General features: G+C 42.3%; 1 protein-coding gene across 1 annotated transcript in view; it reads right to left on the bottom strand.

The window, feature by feature from the left end:
• Positions 1–8,215: 8,215 nt before the first annotated feature.
• The window catches only part of SYK (spleen associated tyrosine kinase), a 94,631-nt gene continuing 75,217 nt past the window's right edge, over positions 8,216–27,629 (bottom strand). The window contains exons 10-14 of the mRNA XM_007122546.3: positions 26,545–26,754; positions 25,512–25,701; positions 14,486–14,626; positions 12,961–13,073; positions 8,216–9,587 (exon numbers count right to left, since the gene is read on the bottom strand). Of these exons, the coding sequence (XP_007122608.1) occupies positions 9,515–9,587; positions 12,961–13,073; positions 14,486–14,626; positions 25,512–25,701; positions 26,545–26,754 (727 nt within the window). The 3' untranslated portion in view covers positions 8,216–9,514. The remainder of the gene's footprint in view (positions 9,588–12,960; positions 13,074–14,485; positions 14,627–25,511; positions 25,702–26,544; positions 26,755–27,629) is intronic.

Below are 27,629 nucleotides of genomic sequence, written 5' to 3'. Positions count from 1 at the left end.
GAGATTTCTGTGCATTAATTTTGTATCCTGCTACTTTACCAAATTCATTGATTAGCTCTCGTAGTTTTCTGGTAGCATCTTTAGTATTCTCTTTGTATAGGATCTACAAACAGTGACAGCTTTACTTCTTCTTTTCCGATTTGGATTCCTTTTATTTCTTTTTCTTCTCTGATTGCTGTGGCTAAAACTTCCAAAACTATGTTGAATAATAGTGGTGAGAGTGGGCATCCTTGTCTTGTTCCTGATTTTAGAGGAAATGGTTTCATTTTTTCACCACTGAGAATGATGTTGGCTCTGTGTTTCTCATATATGGCCTTTATTATGTTTAGTTGAGTTCTCTCTATGCCTACTTTCTGAAGGCATACTACTTTTTATCATACTTTTTTTTTTTACTACTTTTTATCATGAATTGGTGTTGAATTTTGTCAAAAGGTTTTTCTGTACGTATTGAGATGATCATTTGGTTTTTATTCTTCAATTTGTTAATATGGTGTATCACATTGATTGATTTGCAGTATATTGAAGAATCCTATCATTCCTGGGATAAACCACACTTGTTCATGGTGTATGATCCTTTTAATGTGTTGTTGGATTCTGTTTGCTAGTATTTTCTTAAGGATTTTTGCATCTATGTTCATCAGTGATATTGGTCTGTAGTTTTCTTTTTTTGTGACATCTTTGGTTTCTGTATCATGGTGATGGTGGCCTTGTAGAATGAGTTTGGGACTGTTCCTCCCTCTGCTATATTTTGGAGGAGTTTGAGAAGGATTGGTGTTAGCTCTTCTCAAATTGTTTGATAGAATTCACTTATGAAGCCATCTGGTCTTGGGCTTTTGCTTGTTGGAAGATTTTTAATTACATTTTCAATTTCAGTGCTCGTGATTTGTCTGTTCATATTTTCTATTTCTTCCTGGTTCAGTCTCAGAAGGTTGTGCTTTTCTTAGAATTTGTCCATTTCTTCCAGGTTGTTCATTTTATTGGCATATAGTTGCTTGTAATAATCCCTCATGATTCTTTGTATTTCTGCAGTGTCCATTGTTACTTCTCCTTTTTCATTTCTAATTCTATTGATTTGTGTCTTCTCCATTTTTCTTGATGATTATGGCAGTGGTTTATTATTTTTGTTTATCTTCTCAAAGAACCAGCTTTTAGCTTTATTTATCTTTGAGATCGTTTCCTTCATTTCTTTTTCATTTATTTCTTATCTGATCTTTATGATTTCTTTCCTTCTGCTAACTTTGGGTTTTTTTGTTCTTTTTTCTCTAATTGCTTTAGGTGTAAGGTTAGGTTGTTTATTTGAGATTTTTCTTCTTTCTTGAGGTAGGAGTCTATTGCTGTAAACTTCCTTCTTAGTACTGCTTTTATAGTATCCCATAGGTTTTCGCTCATCGTGTTTTCATTGTCATTTGTTTCTAGGTATTTTTTAATTTTCTCTTTGATTTTTCAGTGATTTCTTAGTTATTTAGTAGTGTATTGTTTAGACTCCATGTGTTTGTATTTTTTATATTTTTTTCTGTTATTGATATCTAGTCTCATAGCACTGTGATTGGAAAAGATACTTCATATGATTTCAATTTTCTTAAATTTACCAAGGCTTGATTTGTGACCCAAGATATGATCTATCCTGGAGAATGTTCCATGAGCACTTGAGAAGAAAGTGTATTCTGTGGTTTTGGATGGAATGCCCTATCAATATCAATTTCAATTAGGTCTATCTTGTTTAACGTGTCATGTAAAGCTTGTGTTTCCTTATTTATTTTCATTTTGGTTGATCTGTCCATTCGTGAAAGTGAGGTGTTAAAGTCCCCTACTATGATTGTGTTACTGTCAATTTCCCCTTTTATGGCTGTTAGCATTTGCCTCATGTATTGAGTGCTCCTATATTGGGTGCATAAATATTACAATTGTTATATTTTCTTGAATTGATCCCTTAATCATTATGTAGTGTCCTTCTTTGTCTCTTTAATAGTCTTTATTTTAAAGTCTTAGAATATTTAATCCATTTACATTTAAGGTAATTATCGATGTGTATGTTCCTATTACACTTTTCTTAATTGTTTTGGGTTTTTTAAGTCTTTTCCTTTTCTTGTGTTTCCTGCCTAGAGAAGTTCCTTTAGCATTTGTTGTAAAGCTGGTTTGATGGTGCTGAATTCTCTTAAGTTTTGCTTGTCTGTAAAGGTTTTAATTTCTCCGTCGAATCTGAATGAGATATTTGCTGGGTAGAGTAATTTTGGTTGTAGGTTTTTCCCTTTCATCACTTTAAATATGTCCTGCCACTCCCTTCTGGCTTGCAGAGTTTCTGCTGAAAGATCAGCTGTTAACCTTATGGGGATTCCCTTGTATGTTATTTGTTGCTTTTCCCTTGCTGCTGTTAATATTTTTTCTTTGTATTTAATTTTTGATAGTTTGATTAATATGTGTCTTTGTGTGTTTCTCCTTGGATTTATCCTGTATGGGAGTCTCTGCGCTTCCAGTACTTGAGTGACTATTTCGTTTCCCATGTTAGGGAAATTTTCAACTATAATCTCTTCAATATTTTCTCAGACCCTTTCTTTTTCTCTTCTTTTTCTGGGAACCCTATAGTTTGAATGTTGGTGTGTTTAATTTTGTCCTAGAAGTCTCTGAGACTGCCTTCAGTTCTTTTCATTCTTTTTTCTTTATTCTGCTCCCTGGCAGTTATTTCCACTTTTTTATCTTCCAGCTGTCTTATCTGTCCTTCTTCTTCAGTTATTCTACTGTTGATTCTTTCTAGAGAATTTCTAATTTCATTTATTGTGCTGTTCATCATTGTTTGTTTGCTCTTTAGTTCTTCTAGTTCCTTGTTAAATGTTTCTTGTATTTTCTCCATTCTATTTCCAAGATTTTGGATCACTTTACTATTATTACTCTGAATTTTTTTTCAGGTAGACTGCCTATTTCCTCTTCATTTCTTTGGTCTGGTGGGTTTTTACGTTGCTCCTTCATCTGCTGCATATTTCTCTGTCTTCCCATTTTGCTTAACTTACTGTGTTTAGGGGCTTATTTTCACAGGCCGGAGGTTCGTAGTTCCCATTGTTTTTGATGTCTGCCTGCGGTGGTTAAGGTTGGTTCATGGATTATGTAGGCTTCCTGGTGGAGGGGACTGGTGCTTGTGTCCTGGTGGGTGGGGCTCAATCTTGTCTTTCTATTGGGCAGGGCTGCGTCCAGTGGTGTGTTTTGCAGTGTCTGTGAACTTATTATGATTTTAGGCAGCCTCTCTGCTAATGTGTGGGGTTGTGTTCCTGTCTTGCTAGTTGTTTGGCATGGGACATTCAACACTGGAGCTTGCTGGCCGTTGGGTGGAGCTGGGCCTTAGCACTGGGATGGAGATCTCTGGGAGAGCTGTTGTCGATTGATATTACGTGGGGCTGGGAGGTCTCTGGTGTCCAGTGTCCTGAACTTGGCTCTCCCACCTCAGAATCTTAGGCCTGACACCAGGCCAGTCCACCAAGATTCTGTCAGCCACACGGCCAGGTACGTGGGATTTTCTTGCCTTTTGGGATGTCTGAGGTCTTTTGCCAGCATTCAGTAGGTGTTCTGTAGGAGTTGGTCCACATGTAGATGTATTTTTGATATATTTGTGGGAGGAAGGTGATCTCCACATGTTACTCCTCTGCCATCTTGAAAGTCCCCCAAATGTTTTTTTTTTTCCAGATAGTTTTCTTGATCAATGATCTTTCCTACCTTTCCTTTCCTGTTCATTGCCTGTGAAGCTGAGGCATCACCTCTTCCCCCATATCAGGGGAGGAGGGACTCAGAGCAACTGTTCACAAGCTGTGGGTATTAACAGTGCTGTCTTCCAAAGACCTTTGACATCCTTGGTGGTTTATAGAAACTCATGGTGTCATTTCATACGCACTATGGAGAATAAACGGTACTAAACACTGGCTCTTTACTTTTATGAATGAGGAAGAGTTGTCTGTGAACAACATACAATTTCCACTCACTGTTCCACAGTTGAATGGTTGCCATGGAAAACTGAGTCATTTGAAGACCTCAAAGACTGCAAAGGCATAAATTCTCATGAATCATGACTTGGGTAAAATAACGCCTCACTGAGAAAATAGCTCCTGGAAATGTCCTCAGCTGAGTAACGTGTGGGCTGAGAGCATCACTTGATCAGCTAATGCCCCATAAGGGGGCAGCGCCCAGCTGGTGAGATCATGAGTTTAAACAGGCAGAGGACGGGTTGAATCAGCTCAGGACATGCTGGGCGGCCAGGTGGATTTTTGCTGGATTTGTTGGTGGTGGCTCTGGAAATGTGCACTTTCTTAATGTAGGTTAATTTTGTAAAACTACAAAATAATAAATAAGTGGTCTTAAAAAGAGCTCTATGTAATGAAACATCAAGTTATGTTCCCTGGGCCCTCCTTCTGTATCAAAATGCTATCATTTTATTTCTTTTTCTTGGAAGGAAAGATTGATTATATGTGTCCCAGTGTTGTGTGTGTGTGTGTGAGAGAGAGAGAGAGAGAGAGAGAGAGAAGGAAAGAGAGAGAGGGAACATGATGCATAAATAACCCACATTTGAGAACAGGACGGGGCTGGTTTTTCAGCTAATAACAGGGTAACTGTTTCCTTGGCTGATTTCAGGGACAGAATTACGTTCCCACAAGTGCACAGTATCCCACTGTAGAGACCCCTCCCTCCTGCGTGGTAAGTATCTGGCATTTCCTAAAGTGTGTGAGGAACACCACCTTGGTCTTGCTAGTAGGCATTGAGCACAATAGTTCTTCTGTGGTCAAAGAAGACGGGAAAATGATGAGCTAGAAAAAAATGTGCGAAAAGGTCTTTGTTGTACTGTATTCCTTGAACTTTGGGCTAATGGGGCACCAGAATCCTAAAGTGGGAATGCACTCAGCCGTGTTATTTGATCAGGGAACTGCTGGTGCAGAGCACAGCTCTGTCTTCCAGACTCACATTCGCAGGAAGACACCTGTGAGCTGTTTCTCCGGTTTTTCTTTGGATGGACGGCAGGGAGAAGGAAAAGGTGTAGGGCCTGGGGGCCTGATTGTGCTTTGCCTCTGCTGGGCTCCCAATACCTGAGAAAGGCCATGATTCAGGAGGACTTGCTTTCCCTGAAGCAGGGACAAATTCCACCCTGAGGCCACAGCCAGTGTCCAGAAGGAAGCAACTGCTGCATAAAGTGGGAAATGCCAACATCGTTTGTGCTGAACTAGAATCTCTTTCTGGCGCTTTCAAATTATTTTCATTTTTCTGAAAATCAGCTTTATGTTTCAGAAGCTGGGAGCCACTGATGCTCCTGGCCTTAGGTGTTCTACAAATTGATGGGCAGTTCAGGGTCACACAATGAGTTGTCACTTCCATGTATCAGGTGGTCATTTGATATGTTTCTTTATAACAATGTCATTCATAGGACCCCCCCATATGGGGGGTTAGTTTTCAGACTCCTCATTTTGGCCTGTGTGGGTGGGATGGGAAAAACACATTCTCTTCCTCCAGTCAACAACACCAGAATGGGCCAACTTCAATGAAATGGAACTCTTGAGGGGACAAGAAGTCACTCAAGCTTACAGGAAGGCAGATGTTCTCTGCCACCCCCCTTCCCTTCAGGCCTCAGCAGCTCTCATCTAAACAGCAGCTCGGGACAGACAAGGTCTAATGGGTGTTTTTTCTAAAAAGAGGAAGTGTTTATTGACTGGTTCTGAAGTCCCCTCCCTCCCTTGGAAAGACAAGGGCAGGTCTTAAAATCTCTCTCTGCCTGTGTTCACTTTGGTGACAAAGCCATCTCACATCCCTGCTTCCAAGGATCACAAACATGTGATTACCTGAGTTCTGCGCCCTCCCTGGGGTTGAAGAAGTCACTTCCTGAGTTGTCACACAGTGCCACCTGCTGGCCTGCAGAATCCCCATCGACCAGGTCGCCCGTTGCTCTTAGGGGTACAGGCTGTGGGGCCCGCTGGCATTTTTAGAATATGGCTCCTGGCCTCTGTGGCCAGCACTTACACGTGTCATCGTAGGTCAGTGGGTAACCCTCAGCTGCAGTTACGCTCATCAGGAGGTTGACTTTGTATGACTCGCCCAAGGTCAGTGCTGGAGACCACCTGTTGTGCCCTGCTTCCAGGGAAACCAGCCAAAGGGCTTTCTGGCAATCATCCCCCTCCTGGGGCCCTCCTGGTCTCAGGGCCCACCAATGGAGTATGAGGCCAGCCAACCCAGGTCTCCTACAAACCTCTGCCCGCCAGGAGCCGGAGGACCTCTAGTGGGGCTGGGAGGGAGCCTGATGGCCAGGAGAGACTCTGGTACTTGACCCAGGCCCAGAGCAGGTAGAAGAGAGATGACTAGATCCACTAGCATGTATTCTGAGGCAGGATGTCTGCCCCACAGTGGCATTGAAGTGGTCATTCGGAATAAGGTTCAGTGTGCATGTGTGCTTACTGCAGTGTGTGTATGTGCATGGTGTGTGTGTATGTATGTGTATGTATGCGATGTCCATGCATGTGTGTAATCTTTAAAACAGGGGATGGGGGCTCTGGATATCTTTCCTTGACACCCCCAATGCTCCCTAAGCTATCTGTACAGAGAAAGGGAAAGTTCATAAGCCACAATGCTGCTCTGTCCTCTTTGGGGATTTCTGTCTTGTTAGCCCGCTTCCCATTAGTGTACGAGGTGAACTGTGAGGCTCTCTCTGGGCAGATCCCCTGCCGGTGAACAGAGGATCATGGCAGGCCAGGGTCCTCCTTGACAGGCCTTTTCCTTCTGTGCATGGCAGAAGCTTCCAGATCTGCTCCGACCAGCCTGCATACATCCATCTTTTTAGGATATGGCTGGGGACTTACCATTTTTTAAAATACATGTTGCACATTTGACAATGCTGCTTGGCACAGTGTATTTGACAGTATAACTTATCATACTTTAATCACATCCATGAAAATCATCACAAAGCTCATTTAAAAGTTTTATTAAAAATCACAGTTGAAAAAAAGTCCAGTGACAAAAGATTGCTCTTCTGAAATGAATGTAGAATATGATGCCCGGATTGACAGGTAAAGTGTGCTCTTCGGGAGTCTGGGGGCCTGATAAACCGGCGGTCACCCCTGCATGTGAAAACCCAGGTGGGGTTGCAGTCATTGGGCTGGGGTAAATGTGAAGTCACCATGCAAAGGACAAAGGCAAGGCTGGTACCAGCAAGTGCAGGGGAAGGACACGCTCAAACGAAAAGCACTTGTAATTATTTTAACCACAGAATGGACTATGTTTCTGTTACAAAAACTTTTGGTCCCACTGAAGTGACAAAGTGTTTGTGTCATCAGCAGACAACTGGTACTGGCCAGGGCCGTGTGTCTGATGTGCTGTCCTTTTGTTCCTGCTAAACATGGACCAAAAGGTGAAGGCACATGGAGTGAGCCCAGACCCAGGTAAAGACGTAGTTAGACCCATCAGAAGGGCAGCATGCATGTGAAAGCCCAGCCCTGCAGTAAGCCCTAAGCTTCCAAATTTTGCTCATTTACATCATAAATCCTTCCACAAAGGTGCCTTTCCCTATGTGCCTTCCTCTGTGACCCCAGGGAAAAGAACAGTTATCCGTAACGCAGGACACGATTTTCACTAGACAAGTCTTGGGCGAGCGGCGACAGTGAAAATTCTACACACAGGCCTCTTTCCACTAGGGGGAGAAGCGGAGGACAGAGCGGAGGGGAGTGCTGGCTGCCTCCTGGGCAGGGCATCTCCTGCCCAATCACATTCTAGATGTTCTTCATCCCCAGACTCCTGGGAAGGGTGTTGAGCTGCTAGACGGTGTGGAAAATCCCACTGGAAAGAAGGCAAGAGCTCTACATGTTTTTGACATGCAGGCCCTCTATTCCTGTAAGTGTGTGGCCTTGCTACAGACACACTTTGGGGGTAGAAGAAGGACCCTGGGAGTTCAGCAGTGTGTACGGATGGTCTCTTTCTCAGATGCCATTACTGCTTTATCCAGCCCTTTCTGTGATGATCCTACAAACAACCTGACCACAGAGATTGTGTCACTCATCTTTATAATCTCGGGGACTCTAAATGTGCATTGCCATTGTTTTGAGTATCTGCTCAGCACACAGGGATCCTCTCTTTAACACGATGATTAAACCACCATGTGGCAAAAAGGCATGGGTGGCTTCTGAAAGTTTCTTAACACCAGTTCTACCAGTGGACTCATGTCTTCTGCTGGCTAAGCTGGGGTGCCGACTGCTGCCTTCTTCTCCGTGCCTGGCTCCCCTGTCATGAGTGGGGCCTCCCCTCTGGCCATAGGCTGGATGTACACTTTAAAATGTCTTAGGTACCGCTGAAGACAAGATGGTCTGAGTTTGTGTGTCTCGACTGACCTAAGCAGGATGGCTACAGCAAATCTGATATCAATGGGCTGATGGTCTGCATGAGCTCAAACATTAGACAAGCATTAACTAAGACTCAGGGACTAGAAAAAATTTCTTGGGTCTTGTATCTTTAACCCAAAGTCACACTCAATGAGGTTTACTTGTGGAGAGGGTCAGGATCTGTGGCTTTATTGTGAATTAACACTTGCCTTAGAAACTCCTCTTTAGATGGCCTTGGCCACCAGGTTGTCCCTCACTATGAATCCAGAAAAAGTCAGGGAATTCTGGCTGCAGCCCCTCTCTAGGGGAGAGCAAGCTTGGACCACACTAAGCAGACGACAGCCCGCTGTACCCTGCTGTCTGTCCTAGGTCAGACCTGAGATGACAGATATCCTCTTGCTTACTGGGTCTCCACGAAGAACTTTATTTATTAGTCTCCAGTCAAGTACAGTCTTCAGAGAGGCTTTGTGGGGGGGGAAGTAAGCCAAGCCAATTCATTCCAACAGGCTCCATTTTTCATATAGATGTGAGTCTTCTGCCTCAGAACACACAGAGCAAAAGCAGTATCCAGTCTTTTTATTTTCCCTTAACTGGGCTACAGGCTTAGAAATTGCAGTGGTCCAGCCTGATTTTTTTAAGCCTCAAAACACTTTTATCGGGGAACGTTTTTCAGTGGCAGGGCTCAGTCTTGGGACCTGTAGGAGCCATGCTCTGGAGGCAGTCAAACCTCTTCTCCTCTCCCTTCCTTCCCTCCACGGCAGGCATCACAAGCCAAGGGCACCCTCTGGCCGCTGAAAATGCAGCCAAAATGGGCAAGAGGGTTCAGCACCCCATGGTGATGCTGGGTATTCAAATGCAGCCCAGGAGCCCGAGAACTGAAAAGACAGAAAGAAATTTGCAAACAAATCCTGCAAATAACCTGCCACTCAGACAAGGAACACGCACGAATCCACGGGACCCTTGGTCCTGGTGTCCGTCTGTCTTCCCACCGCTCCTCTGGGACGGGCTGCTTTGTGGAGGGCGTGTTCCAGGACAGGCTTTGGGGAACCACGGTCAGTGGAACGTTCCACCTGAGCTGGCTCTCCCGGGCGGAGGAAGAGGGAGACTCAAAATCAAAGCACTGGGATAGTCTTCCCTCGACTGCTCGTTTGCTCAAAGGCAGCCACAGACGGGCGCGGGAGCCGTTAGTTAACCACATCATAGTAGTAATTGCGCAGCCGCAGTTCCACTGCTACAAATCCGGGCCTGTTCTCCACGCTGCAAAGGGAAGAGGGGCATTATTGTTTGTTATCAATGCTCGTGAAAAAGTGCTGGTCACAGCAGGGGCCTTTGCAGGCCAAGTGCCAGTGGAGTGGCGGCGCCCCGCTTCCTCATGAGCGTGCGGTCACACTGCATCCCTGTTCTAAGTGTGGCTGACCAGAAGCCTCTGGGGAATACAGTGTTAGGCCCACCCCAGACCTAAAGAACCCAATCTGCGTTCAACAAGGTCCCTAGGTGACTCCTGTCCACCTTAAAGATGGGAAAGTTTTGTTCTCAAAGTCAGGATCTTTTAACCGCGGGTTCAGAGACTGTCTCCTTATGACCTAGCAAAACAGAACATGTCTGAAAATACTTAGTTGGTCAGTGTGCTGCAGATATACATTTAACGTTTGTCTGTCTCCTTATGACCTAGCAAAACAGAACATGTCTGAAGGGCTTCCCTGGTGGCGCAGTGGTTGCGCGTCCGCCTGCTGATGCAGGGGAACCGGGTTCGTGCCCCGGTCTGGGTCTGGGAGGATCCCACATGCCGCGGAGCGGCTGGGCCCGTGAGCCATGGCCGCCGAGCCTGCGTGTCCGGAGCCTGTCCTCCGCAACGGGAGAGGCCACAACAGAGGGAGGCCCGCATACCACAAAAAAAAAAATAAATAAACAGATATACATTTAACGTTTGACTCAATCTTTTTTTTAAAAAAAATGTGGACACGATTTAAACTTCCCCTCCCCACACCCCAATCAGATGGCTCTGGATTTTCTGAAAAGATGCTGCTATTCTAAACCTTAACGTGGCAAGGCCTTACTTCTGTCACTGTTGGCAGGTGAGGCGATGATGTATATAAACCATGGGTAAAAGGTTTTTTAACAACTTGCAACCTCTAAACAAACTTCTATAGACATCTCTGCTTCCTCTAACATGGGCATACTGAACAGAATCAGTTGGAAGCAAGTATTTCTTAAAATTCGGAGAGTCTATCCTTGCTTGGAAGTTAATTTTATTTTGCAAGATTTTTGGCTATATTGCAAGTGGGTAAAACTGCCCAAAAAGTGACATAGAACTTGAGGTTAAACTGCATGAACTGTCCACATTCAACCTTTTTGACCTACAACAACTGTGATTTCATATGGTTCAGTCTAGATATAAGAGAACAGCCAGGGACCACACCTGGGAACCAAGAATCATTTACTGTTATAAGGGCAGGGTGGCTTCTACAGAACCAAAATAGGTTGTTTTGTCAAATGGCATCAAACAAATGGTTGCACCTACAGCTTTCAAGAGCAGGCAATAAAACTGCGTAAAAATATCAGCCATCTGTGGTCATGTGTATAGACCACACTCACTGGGGGAAGATGTCTCTGGCCACCAGATTGTGTTGCAGGAGGGAACGTGATGGCCAAGCCTGGGATGTAGGACCATGTGTGGAAAGATTTCTTATGGTTCAGTCTAGATATAAGAGAACACCCAGGGACCACACCTCGGAACCAAGAATCATTTACTGTTATAAGGGCAGGGTGGCTTCTACAGAACCAAAATAGGTTGTTTTGTCAAATGGCATCAAACAAATGGTTGCACCTACAGCTTTCAAGAGCAGGCAATAAAACTGCGTAAAAATATCAGCCATCTGGGGTCATGTCTATAGACCACACTCACTGGGGGAAGATGTCTCTGGCCACCAAATTGTGTTGCAGGAGGGAACGTGATGGCCAAGCCTGGGATGTAGGACCATGTGTGGAAACCTGTGTCCGCACAGAAGGAAAGCCTCCCTCCTGCTACTAAACTTCAAGCCAAAGAACACAACTTCAACATCTTTGCCAAGCAGGGTGTTCTACTCCTACCATGGGGATCCGAATGCACAAAGAGTCCCTTTGAGTCTTGCTGTGAGGGTTTCATCCACCCAGCAGCCTAGCACCAAGCAAACAAACTAGTGTAGGGAAACAGGAGTACACACTGGCCCTCAGCAAAGACACCTGGTCAGGTTTCCCAGGGAATCTCTCCTTTATACCGTGGGTGAGGCTACCTCTAGGACAACACTGAGCTTCTGCAGAGGAGGGTGGCCAAGTGTCCTGTGTGTGTGCCGGTGTCCTGGTCACTTCTGACTACCTGGGTCTGGGGTGCTTTTTCCGCTCTGACCCTCGTGCCCAGTGGGGGCATTTCCGGCACTCAAGCTCCTCAACCTGCAGTTCTCGGTTGGAATGCCCCTCCCTAAAAGAGGCCAATATGGACTCTCCAATGGAAGTGTGACCCTTCCCCCAAAATTCTCTACTCTCACTCAAAGCTCTGTGTAGTTTGCTCTATAGCACCCATCACAATACATAATCATGCGTTTATGTCGGGGTTAATTTGTTTCCTGTTTGCCTAGCCCAGAATTGTAACCTCCATGAGGAAAGTGGCAGGGAAGCAACTGCCCTCTCCCTTGCTGACCCTGGGTCACTTCTAGATAATAATGTGATTCTTCACTTCCACTCTCAGCTACAGCTGTGGAAGATGCTTCCCAGGGCATTGCAGAATCCCAGGTGGCATCTGAAAGCACCTGAAATATCCATCATCCTGAAGACACTCTTGCAATATCAGCTGTCATATCTGAGAAAAAACCTGACCCTCGAAGTATCAAATCTATTGGCAGATATATGAGCTCCCCCGGATTACAGACCTGCATCATTGCCAAGTTGCAAGGGCGCTATACGCACACTTCAGTGTCCGAGGGACACAGACCATGGCTTGGGGGCTTCCCCATGATTCATGTCCAGGCTGCCAAACCCAGGCAAGGTCAAAGGTCACGTCCCTGATTCTTAGGTGCAGTGTGTTTCCCTCGCCAGCTGAGCTGCCCTGGACATCACCTGACTACAACGTCACATGTGCTCTACCAGGCAGGCCACGTGAGGCCCCTCAGTTCAGACTCTGGGGCCACTGTTCCAAGTTCTGAGTTGCTTCTCGGGAAGTGCTACCTTGGCCAATCCATCTGTGAGCTGGCCACCATCCGTGGTCATGCCTCACTCTGAAAGGTGATCAGGAATTAGGAAGTATGACATCCCCCTGCTAAGTACCTCCGCCATCCACTCATATGCCAAAATAGCACGTACCACCAGACCAGACCCTTAAGAATATTTTTTTACTTTGATCACCCCTCCACCCTTTGGCCAATATTATCTACGTTTAAATTTTGATATCCCGAGTTAGAGTAATTGTCTATACTCTTTAGACTAAAGAATAAAAGTGTGTGGTCCAGGAAGCAAGACCTCTCCCCCCATTGTTTGTTGAGAAAGGAGCCCATCCCTGATTCATGAAAAGACAGAATTCACGCTCCTTTTCAGTGCTCGGCAATGCTATCTGCCTCCAGAGCATTGGGCTAAATGGCAGCAAGGGCTGGGTACTCACTCATAGGTCCAGCACAGGGTCATCAGCTCGTACATCTCTCTCGGACACCCTGAAGGGCATCCCATCCTCTCTCCTTTCTCCAGCATAGCAGAAACTTCGCTGCCTTTCATTCCCTAAAACATGCAAGATATTCTTGAGCTTTTCAAACATAGCATGCAGCAAAACAAAACAAATACATCCTACCCCCCAAAAGAAACAAAAGAGTACATGCTGTGTGATTTTAACTATATAAAGTACAAAAAATCGGAGCACTTAATCTATTTTAAAAAATATTTATTTATTTATCTGGCTGCTCTGGGTTTTAGTTGCGGCACACGGGATCTTCACTGTCACGTGCAAGATCTTTAGTTGTGGCATGTGGGATCTTTTTAGCTGCGGCATGCGGGATCTAGTTCTCTGACCGGGGACCGAACCTGGGCCCCCTGCATTGGGAGCGTGGAGTCTTAACCACTGGACCACCAGGGAAGTACCAGGAGCACCTAATCTATGATGCTAGAAGTCAGATGGGTTACCCTTGGGGTAAGTTTTGTGTGCGCAGGGGGAAAGGGGGGCTTCTGTTCTGTTTCTTCACTTGGGGGCTGGCTTCATGGGTGTGCCCCAATTGCGAAAATCCATCAAGCTGTGTCCTAGAATTTGTGCACTTTTCAGTATATATATATATATATAGATAGATAGATAGATAGATAGATGAAAAAAATCTAAAAAAAGGTAACAGCTGCAAATTTGATAATGGGAATAGCCATTATTTCTATTTCAAATCTAATAAATGGTGATTTGGGTATATATTTGATGAAATAAATTTTATATTTTAAGGCAGGACAAGAAAAAATTAAACATAAAATTCTGTGTTTGTTTGGACATTCTCCCTCCCTCCCTACTGTGCAGTGTGCACCTCCATTACACATTAACCAGAGCTCCTCAAAGATGGGAGTGCCTGCTTGGCCATAAAGATCACTTTGCTTCCTTTCTTCTGACACTAGCATTGTAACTTCTTTAAAAAATAGTGTTTTTTCCTAGCTCTGTAGGTCATGGTGACCTGCCCCTCCCTTTGTACATGTTTACCTGGACTATGTATCCCTAGTGACCTTTATGTAAAATATCAGTATGTCATTTTGATGTATGATCCTTTGTCTCAAAAATGTATATGACTGTGCCTTCGACTTCTAACGGTGGAACGGTTCTCAGAGCTTTCCGAGAATCTGCTTCCTGGGTTATAATCCTCAGTTTGGCTCAAATAAAATTCCCTTTTACCCTTCTTAACTTGATAGTTAATTGAATTTTCGTTGACATATTTTATGCATATTTATATGTGTAATACACAATTTAAAAACCCCACATACTGTCCAGAGAGCTTCAAATATTTCAGTTTAGAATAAAGTGAAATCATATTAACCCCCCACTCTCAAAAGATAAAGACTCAGAAAGGGTGTCCAAATTTGATGATTTTCAGGGTCCTTTAAAGATAATCTGGGGCTTATCTGTTCTGATGGTCTGTTAATTAGGAAATGAAACACAAGTGGCTCACCCTATACGGCTTCTGCCCGTAGGAAAATGCTTCCCACATTAACACTCCAAAGCTCCAGACGTCACTCTTGCTGGAGAACTTGTAGTAGTTGATGCATTCCGGAGCGTACCACTTCACGGGCCACTTCCCGTGGGTCTGGGCCTGAAAACCAAGCACATAGAGATGTTTCATTAAGAATAGGCTTCCCTGGTGGCGCAGTGGTTGAGAATCCGCCTGCCGATGCAGGGGACACGGGTTCGTGCCCCGGTCCGGGAAGATCCCACATGAAAGAATAAAATGGTGGACACCATGTTTGTTCATAGCAGCACTAGTCACAACAGCCAAAGGTGGAAGCAACCCAAATGTCCATCGACAAATGAATGGATAAACAAAATGGGGTATATTGATACAGTGGAGTATCATTCAGCCTTTAGGAAGGGAACTCTGATACACGCCACAACATGGATGAACCATGTGGTTACCTTTAATTATGCTCAGTGAAGTAGGCCAGTCAAGTCACTAAAGGACAAATATTGTATGATTCCACTCATCTGATGCCCCTGGAGTAGTCCCATTCAGAGACAGAAAGTAGAATAATGGTTGCCTGGGGCTGTGGAGAGAGGGTGGGATGGAGAGTAGCTGTTTAATGGGTACAGAGTTTTGGTTTGGGAAGATGAAAAGAATTCTAGAGATTGGTTGTGAGCAAAGTGAATGTACTGAACATTACATTGTCTTTAAACTGTACCCTTAAAGACAGTTAAGATGGTAAAATTTATGTTTTGTGTATTTTACCATAATTTAAAAAAAAGAAATAAAATTATGACTCACAAAATGCCTGTGTGTATATATCTGGTCTGAATCTTAAAAATATGTTAAATCTTAACATCTTACATTTTTAAAATTTAAATACATATTTTTAAGGTTGACTGAATTTTTTGTATTTTTTAGTCTCTTTCTCTTACCTCTTCCTTTGTCTACTCACAGCTTCCTGGAGCTTGGCGTGGCAATGCAAGAGTCAGGCCTGAATATTACTTCATGGTTTTGCTCCAAGAAATACTAGGCTGTTCATAATATATTTAACTATTACTGTACATTTGTCTACAGCTTTAAGTCAACACTGTTTTGGGGGAGACGGTTTGCTAGTATCATTTAAAACAAAGTTGTAAACTTTCCAATTTAAAAAAGCAAGTGCTAGTAAAGAGATAAAAATCTTGCCTAGCAAAACTCTTTCTTTGGGGCTTAGGGTTCAGCGTGGTGTAGTGAAGTCTTGATACCTCCCATGGAAGTCACTCTAACCTGGGTGACATCTCTTGAAGTGGAGGGAGGGAGGTGAGTTGCCCTATGGTGGCCAGAGGAGACAACTCGGGGATATCAATCTGAGACCACAGGTGCTAGGGCACTTCTCTAAATGACACACTGCTTATATGTCTGTCTCATGCATGTTATGTATTATTTTTAGATTTTGATTTCAAAAGTTGTGTACAATCTAGTCACGTGTGTTATTTCAAGTTTATTCTGAATTTTAAACTGATCACAAGACAAACCTTTGACAAATCCTAAATATGATGAAAAGGGAATCTCTCTCCACCACAAACTCCAAATCCTCACCAAGAGAGACAGCACGTTTGATTGTTTTTCTTGAATCCTTCCAGAAAAATCTACATATAAGTATAATCTGGTAATATATGCTTTCTTGAGGAGTAATCAAGCTATAGGTATATATATTTTGCACTTTACTTTTTAATTTTTCTACTTAACCATGTGTCATAGATATATGTCTATGTCAGCACATGCAAAGAAAGTCACTTTTAGGAGAGTTAATTGTATGCTTCGCATAAATCTGCTACAACTGATTTAACCAGCCTCCTACTGAGAGGTCATTAAGTCGTTTCCTGATTTTTGCTATTACACATCATGCTAGAATGAACATTACTGACAGTGTGTATCTGCCCTGTGTGTAGAGTACTTGTAAGGAGTTGCTGGATTAAAGGGCATTTGCATTTACAGTCCTGCTGCACAAATTCATGCTGTCATGCACAGTTCTCCGAGCACTGAGCTAATTTGCTTTCATCACTATCATTTCTCTTTAATCTTGCTTAACTCTTTAATGTTTTCCATTTCACTTTGTTTTCTTAAAGAAATTCCCCATGTTCCCATCTTTTCATTTGTGTTCAGTCTCTTTTAGCTGCTTCTAACATGGCTTCTTTCTTTTGTACAGTATGATGATTGAGACACGTATATATTGAAAAATGTTTACAATATAAGGTTAGTTAACGCATCCTTCACCTGACAAAATTGCTAATTTTTGTAGTCGCTGTTGTAATGGTGAGAACACTTAAGATCTACTCTCTCAGTAACTTCCAAGTACTATACAACGTAGTACTGTTAACTCTAGGCACCGAGCTGCAGATTAGATTCCCAGAAGTTATTCCTCTTATAACTAGAACTTTGTACCCTTTGACCAACATCTTCTCATTTCCCCCACCTCCCAAACCCTGGCAACCAAAATCTACTCTCTGTTTCTATGAGTTTGGCTTTTTAAATTCCACATATAAATGATATCATACAGTATTTGTCTTTCTCTGACCTATTTCATTTAGCATAATGCCCTCAAGGTCCATCTATGTTATTGCAAATGGCAAGATTTCCTTCTTTTTTATATCTGAATATATCCCATACATTTGTCTACAGTTTTAAGCCAACACACACATACACACACACACATGCACACACACACACATACATGTATCATATTTTCTTTATCCATTCATCTATTGATGGATATTAGGTTGTTTCCATGTCTTGGCTATTGTAAATAATGCTGCAATGAACATGGGGGTAAAGATATCTTTACTAGATAGTGATTTCATTACCTTTGGATATATATACAGAAGTGGGATTGCCAGATGATACGGTAGTTCTATTCTTAATTTCTGAGGAAACTCCATACTGCTTTCCATAGTGGCTGCACCAATTTACATTCCCACCAACAGTGTACAAGGTTTCCCCTTTCTCCATATCCTCAACAACGCTCGTTATCTCTTATCTTTTTGGTGATCGCCATTTTAACAGGTATGAAGAGACATCTCATTGTGGTTCTGATTTGCATTTCTCTGATGCTTAGTGATGTCAAATACCCTTACATGTAATTGTTGGCTATTTGAATGTCTTCTTTTGTCATAGAAATATAGAAAAAAATAGAATACTTCTATTTAGGTCCTTTGCCCATTTAAAAATCTGATTATTTGGGGGGCTTTACTATTGGCTTTACTATTGAGTTGTATAAGTTACTTATATATTTTGGATAATTACCGATTATCAGATAGATGGTTTGCAAATATTTTCTCCCATTCTGTAGGCTGACCTTTCATCCTGTTGATGTTTCTTTTGTTGTACAGAAACTTTAGTTTGATGTAATCCCATTTGTTGATTTCTGCTTTTGTTGCTTGTGCATTTGGTGTCATATCCAAAAAATCATTGCCAAGACCAACACTGAGGACCTTTTTCCATGTTTTCTTCTAGGAGTTTTATGGTTTCAAATCTTACAATCAAGTCCTTAATCCATTTTGAGTTAATTTTTGTGAATGTTATAATATAGGGGTCCAATTTCATTCTTTTGCATGTGAATATCCAGTTTTTTCAACACTATTTATTGAAGAGACTATTTTTTCCCCATTGAACATTCTTGGCTCTCTTGTCAAATATTAGTTGACTATATATGTACGGGTTTATTTCTAGGTTCTTGATTCTGTTTCATTGATCTATGTGTCTGTTTTTATGTCAGTACCACACTGTTTTGATTACTACAGTTTTGTAGCATAGTTTGAAATCAGGAAGCATAATGCCTTCAGCTTTGTTCTTTCTCAAGATTGCTTTGGCTATTCAGGGTTTTTTTGGGTTCCATATGAATTTTAGGATTAGTTTTTCTATTTTTGTGAAAAATGCCACTGGAATTCTAATAGGGATTTGTATTGAATCTATAGATGGCTTTGGGTAGTGTAGTCATTTTAACAATATTAACTCTTCTGATCCATGAACGCAGGTTATCTTTCCATTTCTTCAATTTTTTTCATCAATGTCTTACTTTTAGTGCATAGATCTTTCACTTTCTTGGTTAAATTTATCCCTAAGTATTCTATTGTTTTGATGCAATTGTAAGTGAGATTTTTTTCCTTTATTTCTTTTTTGGATAGTTCACTATTAGTGTACAGAAATGCAACTGCTTTTTGTGTGTTGATTTTGTATCTTGCTGTTTTACTGAATTTGTTGATTAGTTTTCACAGTTTTTTGATTGAGTCTTTAGGGTTTTCCATATACAGTTGACCCTTGAACAATGTAGGGGTTGGGGGTGCCAACACTTCACACAGGCAAAAATCCATATATAACCTTACAGTTGGCCCTCTGTATCCATGGTTTTGCATCCATGGATTCAACCAATAGTGGATTATGTAGTACTGTAGTACATACTAGTGAAAGAAATCCATGTGTAAGTGGACCTGCACAGTTCAAATCTGTGTTGTTCAAGGGTCAACTGTATAAGATCATGTCATCTGCAAATAGAGATAAGGTAATTTTGGTTTATAAGCCTTTTATTTCTCTCTCTTTTTTTTTTTTTGCCTAATTGCTCTGGCTAGGACTTCCAGTACTGTTAATCAGTGGTGTGAGTGGGCACCCTTGTCTTACTCCTTATCTTAGATGAAAAACTTTCAACCTTTCTCCACTGAGTCTGATGTTAGCTGTAGGCTTGCCATACATGGCCTTTATTGTGTTGAGGTATGTTCCTTCTATACTGACTTTTTTGAGACTGTTTATTATGAAATGATGTGAATTATGTCAAATGCTTTTTCTGCACCTAATAAGATGACCATATGATTTTTATCTTTCACTCTATTAATGTGGGGTATCACATTTATTGATTTGCATATATTGAACTATCCTCAAATTCAAGAATAAATCCCACTTGACCATGGTGTATGATCTTTTTAACGTGTTGTTAAATTTAGTTTGCTAGTATTTTGTTGAGAATTTTTGCATCTATGTTCATCAGGGATATCGGCCTATAGTTTTCTTTCCTTGTATCTGGCTTTTGTATCAGGATAATGTTGGCCTTGAAAAATGAATTTGAGAGTATTTCCTCCTCTTCCATTTTTGGGAATAGTTTGAGAAGGATTGGCATTAATTCTTCTTGATATGTTTAATAGAATTCCCTTGTAAATTCTGTTAGGTCCATTTGGTCTAAAGCACAGGTCAAGTCCAATGTTTCCTTATTGATTTTCTGTCTCTATGACTTATCCATTGTTAAAAGTGGGGTATTGAAGACTGCTACTATTATTATATTGTTATCTATTTATCCCGTAAGATATGTTAATATTTGATTAATATATTCAGGTTCTCCAATGTTAGGTACATGTATATTTACAATTATTTTATCTTCTTAATGAATTGACCCCTTTACCATTATAAGATGACCGACCTCCTCTGTCTCCTGCACCAGTTTCTGGATTAAAGTTTGTTTTGTCTGATATAAACATAGGTATACCTGCTACTTTTTGGTTTACATTTGCATAGAATATATTTTTCTATCCCTTCACTTTGAGTTTTTCTGTGTCCTTAAAGTTGAAATGAGTCTCTGGTAGGCAGCACATAGTTGACTTTTTTTTTTTTTGTCCATTCAGCCACTCTATGCTTTTTGATTGGAAAATTTCATCCATTTACAATTAATTATTCATGGGTAAAGACTTACTAATACCATATTACGGTTTTCTGGATGTTTTAAAGTTCTTTTGCTCCTTTCTTCCTCTCTTACTGTCTTCCTTTTTGATTTGATGAATTTCCATAGTGGTATACTTTGCTTCCCTTTTCTCTATCTTGTATGTATCTATGGCAAGTTTTTGCCTTGTGGTTACCCTGAGGCTTACATAAAACATCTTATAAATATAAGTCTATTTTAATGTGATAACAGCTTAATTTCGATTGTATGCAGAAACTCTACCCTTGTACTCCTCCCCACACGTTATGTTTTTGATATCACAATTTATGTCTTTTTATATCGTGTATCCATTAACATATTATTGTAGCTATAGCTATTTTTAATACTTCTGTCCTTTAAGCTTTTTTTTTTTTTTTTTTTTTTTTTTTTTTTTGCAGTACGCGGGCCTCTCACTGTTGTGGCCTCTCCCATTGTGGAGCACAGGCTCCAGATGCGCAGGCTCAGCGGCCATGGCTCACGGGCCTAGCCGCTCCACGGCATGTGGGATCTTCCTGGACCGGGGCACGAACTCGTGTCCCCTGCATCAGCAGGTGGACTCTCAACCACTGCGCCACCAGGGAAGCCCTGTCCTTTAAGCTTTATATCAGCATTAAGTGATTAACACAACACTATATTATAGTAATGGGGTATGCTGAATTTGACTATATACTTACCTTTATCAGTAAGTTTTATATTTTCATATGCTTCCATGTTACTAATTAGCTTCCTTTTATTTCAGCTTGAAGAACTCAGAATTTCTTGTAAGGAAGATCTAGTGGTGATAAACTCTCTCAGCTTTTGTCCTTTCTGAAGGACAGTTTTGGGACATAAAGTATTTTTGGTTGGCAACGTTTTTCTTTCAGAACTTTGAATGTATCATTCCACTCTCTCCTGGCCTGTAGGTTTGTGCTGAGAAATCTGGTGGTAGCCTTATGGGGAGCACCCTTGTAAGGGACAAGCTTTTTTTCCTCTTGCTGCTTTTAAGATTCTCTCTTTGTCTGATTTTTGACAATTTTATTATTCTGTGTCTTGGAGAAGATCTATTTGAATTGAATTTATTTGGGGACCTATGAGCTTCATGAACTTGGATGTCCAAATCTCTCCTCAGATTTGGGTAGTCTCAGCCATTATTTTTAAAAATAAGTTCTCTTCCCCTTTCACCCTCTCTTCTTCTTGGACTTCAGAAATATATAACTTGTTTCTCTTAATGGTGACCCATAAGCCCTGTAGGCTTTCCTCACTTCTTTTTATTCTTTTTTCCTTTTTGCTCCTCTGACTAGCTAGCTGCAAATGATCTGTCTTTGACTTCACTGATTCTTTCTTCTGCTTGGTCCAGTTTGTGGTTGAAACTCTCATTGAATTCTTCAGTTCAGTCTTTGTATTGTACAACTCCAAAAGTTGTTTGCTTCTTTTTTATGTTCTCTGTGTCTTTGTTGAACTTATTTTGTTTTTGTACTGTTTTTCTGATTTTTATTAAATTGTTTATCTGTGTTCTTTTGTAGCTCTCTGAGCAGAAGAATTATTTTTGAATTATTTGTTAGACAATCTGTGTATCTCCATTTTGGGGGGATCAGTTATTGGAAGTTTACCATGTTCTTTTGGTTGTGTCATGTTTCCCTGATTCTTCATGATCCTTGCAGCCTTGTGTAGGCATCTGTACATTTGAAGATGCAGCCACCTCTTCCAGACTGTATGGGCTGACTTCAGGAAGGAAAGACTTTCACCTGTGGGTGGGAGCATGCTGGAGCATACTTTGACCCTGGGTCTAGGGCATGGGTCCCCAACCCCTGGGCCAAAGACCAGTACTGGGCTGTACAGAAGGAGGTGAACAGCAGGCAAGCGAGCCAAGCTTCATCTGTATTTACAACCGCTCCCCATTGCTCTCATTGCCACCTCCTGTCAGATCAGTGGCAGCATAGATTCTCAGAGGAGCATGAACCCTGCTGTGAATGGCACATGCAAGGGATCTAGGTTGCATGCTCCATATGAGAATCTAATGCCTGGTGATCTCAGGTGGAGCTGAGGTGGTGATGCTAGTTCTGGGGAGTGGCTGCAAATATTATCATTAGCAGAGAGGTGTGACTGCACAGAGCCTGTAATAAATCAATTGCTTGCAGACTCATATCAAAACCCTATCAGTGAGTGGCAAGTGAAAACAAGCTCCGGGCTGCCACTGATTCTGCATTATGGTGAGTTGTATAATTATTTCATTATATATTACAATGTAGTAATAATAGAAATAAAGTGCACAACACATGTAATGCGCTTGAATCATCCCCAAACCATCCCCACCCCCGGTGTGTGGAAAAACTGTCTTCCACGAAACTGGTCCCTGGTGCCAAAAAGGTTGGGGACTGCTGGTCTAGGGTACAGGATATCAAGTGCAAGGGTATGTGATGGCTCCAGGTCTGGGGGTAGGGCTTAATGTCTCACTTGCTTACATCTCTGTGGTTCACAAAACAACAACTGTGTGCTCCTTGGCAATAGCTACAGGGGATCTGCAGTGGCTGCAAGGGCTGTTGGGGTCCTCAGTGGTACCTCCAGGCCCAGCAGCTAGGGACCAGGCAGGTGTTGGCAGTGGCCAGAGCCAGTGGTGTGCATATACTCAGCTGTGGGGGCTGGCTGCAGCTGCCTCTATAGTGACTGGGGCTGGCTGCAAAACACATAGTGGCAGGGGCTGGGCCTAGCAGCACAGGTTGAGGCCAACTGTGGGTGCACTAGCAGCTGCAGTGACCCTGGGCTACCGACGTGCCCTTTTGTGGCTGCAGACACTTGCCGTGGGTACATGCATGGCACTAAAGGTGATGGGAGTTGGGCTGACAGTGTGTAAGTGCACAGCTGCAGGTGAGCCCAGTGGTGCAGGCCAGTGACAGGAGACCGGGCCATATCCAAGCCCACAAGATGCCATAGGGGCCTTGGCTGTCAGAGTGCACTCCTGCAGCTTCACAGGCTCATCCCAGGTACCTGCACAGCAGTGGAGGCCAGTAATGGGATTTGAGCTGGCAGTGTGCAGGTGCACAGCTGCAGGGATAGCCATGAGTGCACACATGCTGGTGGGGATCAGCCATTGGGGTCCAGGCTGCCATTTTGCATGCAAGCAGCTGCAGCAGCTGGAGTGGGCTGCTGGTATGGATCCTGCTCCCCAGTGGGTGAGGTGGGGGGAGTAGGGAGGGACTCAGGTGGCTTGTGTCTGTGAATTAGAAAACCTATAGGGCAAAAACCCTCAGCGGTGAAATCTGTGGGGAGTCCCTGATGAGATCCTGCGTGTTGAAAGCTGGGGGGATCTGCAGCATCTGCGAGGGCAGTTGAAGTTCTCAGTAGTGAAGGCTGCTGGGGGTCCTTTGCAGAGAAGGTCACCAGGAACCATGCTCACTCCTGCTGTGTAGCTGATAGTGGTAGCCCCCATCCTTCTCCCTTCTTCCTTGTTCCTAGCTGTCTCTAGACAGCTCAGCTTTGCTGGCCTCTGGGTTGTGTGAAACTGAAGCGGGTCCTTCATGCACTGCTCCAAAAGGCTGGGGAAGTTGGTTGCTCACCCTGCTTTCCCTTTCCTGGTGAAGAGAACTCTTTCTAGCTGGGTTCTTGCCTCCACTGAGCAGTGCTGACCTGAAGGATGGGATGATGCAGGCAAAATTAAGCTATTGTTCCTTCCCTTTTTATGTAGTTATTCTCAGGTTTTTCGTTCCACTGTGCTCCTTCTTAAGTGGACTCCAGCTTTCTCCCAGAGCTGTTTCATTCATGGATAGCTGTCTAACTGTTGATCTTTGTTGGGGGACAGAAGCTGGGGTCTCCCACTCCATCGTGCTGCTCTGACCAATAGAATAAGTGGACATGACTCTGAGCCAGTTCCTGGGCCCTGAACTTAGGAGCCTGGCGGCCTCCACTTCCTGCCTCTTGAGTAACTTGCTCTTAGGACCCAGCTGCCATGCTGTGAGTAAGCTCAGGGGCACATGGAGAGGCCACATGTAGTTAAGTTATTGTTTAATGGGTACAGCCCAGTGGAGGTCCCAGACCACAGCCCATGTCAAATCAGTCATTAGCTGTGTGAGTGAGCAGAGTGGAAATAAATCCTCTGCCCCCTTGGAACCACCTCCTGAGACACTGTGTGGAGCAGAGATGCACCATTTCCACCAAGCTCTGCCTACGGTGTTGAACTGTGTGTAAATTAATGCTTGGCATTGTTTTAATGCACTAAGTTTTGGGATTATTTGTTATCTCAACTTCTTCGTCTCCTCTTTGAGTCCTTGTTTTAGTCTATATTTTCTTCTCTCTAATTATCTTGATGAAATGCATGTTACAAAGTGTCTCCAACATAAAATCTATTTTTTTCTCGTGTGCATGTGTGGTTGTTATTCTAGGCTATTGTTCCCTTTGCTCCATCTCCCAGCAGTCCCTGCGAAGGGCTCACTTGACCCTTTTCTCATGCTGGCTCATTTCTGAAGCAGCTTTGCTTTGGGGCCAGCTTCTCTATGAAGAATGGAGTGAGGAGCTGTGATGGGAGATCCTCTACTGTTGTTCGTACCTTTGTGCTGACCCTTAGCTGACCAAGAGCTGCTATCTGCTGCTACCTGTCATACCCACACCTGGCTCTCAGAGAAAGGGTGGGTGGGTAGGTGTGGACACTTAGGCGTATTTCTCCAGCCACTCCAGGGTGTGGCACACAGGGAAATCCCACAGATCCCATCCTGCCATTCACTAGTTAGATCTTCAGGGTATGCTCTCTATTTCTGAGGTGGCTGGACATTCCCAGGGACCTGAAGAGGTGGGAATCTGTTTTTGGTACCCTCTTCCACCACCTGGTCTCAATCCTAGTACATCTTCTAATTGATCAACATAGACTCTACATACAGACTGTGATTGAATTCATATGAGGATGGGTCTTTCTTATTTTTTTCCCTTCTTTTAGTTGCTATTAGTTCATTTGAGGGTTCAGAGAGGAGCTTTGAAAAGTCCTGTAAGAGTTAACTTGTTCAACGCATAGTTTCCAAAACGATTTAACAAAGGAATTCTATTCTTGTTTGTTTTCCAAATGAATCATCATTAATACCTTGATTCCCTATTGTTCCAAGGAACATAGTTTGGAAGATACTATTCTGAGTAAATCCCAAGTTGTGACATATTAGAGTATTTCCATTTTTTTAAACAATAGAATCAAAGCTTAAGAAGAAAATTTCTTACATAGTTATTTTTAAATAGGGAAATTGCTTCTTGAAACCCTACCATAATAAATTAAGAAAACATACATTTGCATTTCAGATTTTTACTACCTGATGCTCTGAATACTGGCTAAGTTGTTCCTACCTTGTAGTAGTTTTCATCAGCACGAAGTGCTTTGGAAAGTCCAAAATCACTGATCTTGGCATAATGTTGAGTAACCAGCAATACATTCCTTGCAGCCAGATCTCTGTGCACAAAATTGCATTCTTCCAAATACTTCATTCCCATAGACACCTGATGAACCAGCTCTATGATGTTCTTATCCTTGACATGCCTGAAAGTCACAAATGTGTTATTAGTGATAGTGAACAAGCATCCATTTTAGAACAACCAACCATGCACACAGAATATGAACCCACTCACTTCCTATTCTTCTTAAGCAAGAGTCACAAATGGTGGTGACTGGTGTTCAGCTGGTAGAATTTTCAAGGCATGCTTTGAATTGCATGAAAAGCAGTATAATGGGATGGTCAGACCTGGCTCACCAAGAGCCAGGCTTCAGTTGGAATCCCCTTTCCAATATTGGACAGCTAGCAAAACCAACCCTGAGTCTCAGTTAAGTATAAACATAATGTAGCAAATGGGACAAAGTAATCAGTGGCTATTATTATGACTCATTCCATGTGAGTTCCTCCACCTCCACCATGGCTAGAGATGAGCACAGCATGATTACTCCATCGATGGTTGTCATCAATTAATAGCAACGGATGTTTTCAGAAGTAATTACTCAAGGGAATGTAGAGGTCAGCCAGACATGTAAAATATCACTGTTTTCTTTTATAAAATGTTGATTTAAAAATTTCTTTTAAAAGAGCATGTTTGTTCTTCTTGGGAGGGGAGACTGCTTGCCAAGATAGTCTAAGGCTGATTTTATCACCAGGCCAGTACAGAGTGAGCAAAGAAGACCAAATTGTTGGATTAGAGTTTTTCTTTACACATTAAGAACTAAAGAACACTTGATCCAAAGACTACAGCTACTCTTGTCTCCCTGAGTGTGGACCAACCCTGGGAAGGTGTGGGAGGAGACAAGACTTCCTGTAGAAATCAGGTTATGAAGTGCATTAGGCAGGTGGTCCCTGCCCCTCACAGTATGAGCTTCTGGGGTACCTAAGGATACCTGTTCTGCTGTAAATATTTGTTGAGTGGACCAAGTTCCGCCATCTCCATAACCAGCATCCAGGACTCGGCTTCGCATATACCAATCATGCGCACAATGTAAGGGTTGTCAAGTTGCTGCATGACGTTTGCTTCTGCTAATAACTCATCTTTAAGAGCAGGGTCATTGGCCTCGTTTTTCAGGATTTTCACAGCCACTGTTTTCACAACTCTGCAAAAGAAATCACAACACATAAGAAACTTTTCAAAGTGGCTCACATGTAGGTAACTAACTTTCATGAAGCATAATTCCTATGCTAGAAATGATGTTATAGAAATATCTGCCACAGAATGGAAATGTGTCTTAAGAAGCCATGTTATACATGACTAATTTTCCAATCATGTTCTCTCATTTTATAGACAAGGAGAGTAACACTCAATTGGTTAAAAATAATGGGAGAGTGCTGAAGAATGCCCCAACCAAGCAGAAAGCCAACACATTGTAGAATATTTAAATAATTTTCTAACAAACTTTACAAACTATAACATACATGAATTCCAGTAACATCTTGAGATTTATCATCTCAGATTATGTGTAATGTATGTAAATACAACATGCCTTTAATGTATGTTACAATGAATTTCTAGCTGCAGAATTTAAAAACATATACTGTTAAAGCTCATAATTTATAAAACACTTTTAAAAACTGAGTTTTGCTAATTTTAAGCACACTTCAACAAGTTTGAAAAAAACTAATTACTTTCCATTTTCTAATAAAAACATCACCTGGGTCATGTTTCAACTCTTGAAAATATTCTGATATAGTGGGGCTTAAATAAATGAATGGAAGTTAACTACGTATGATTTGAGAAACTGTATCTCTCCATGATACAGTTCCCACAAATACAAGAAATATACCTCTTTTGTTGAACTCTGAAATGGGAGAATAAAAACAGAACTATCCCATAAAATAGGTAAAATAACAGAGTAACAGACTATGTCTGACATACATTCAGAAAAGAACATACAGCTTCAGTGCAGAACTCAGAAGAGTATTTACACATTGGACACATGCTATAGCTCCTACACAGATAGAGATACACAGC

Source organism: Physeter macrocephalus, chromosome 9, assembly GCF_002837175.3.
Source record: "Physeter macrocephalus isolate SW-GA chromosome 9, ASM283717v5, whole genome shotgun sequence".
NCBI classification, from domain to species: domain Eukaryota; kingdom Metazoa; phylum Chordata; class Mammalia; order Artiodactyla; family Physeteridae; genus Physeter; species Physeter macrocephalus.
This window is presented reverse-complemented; position numbering and strand designations above follow the sequence as displayed.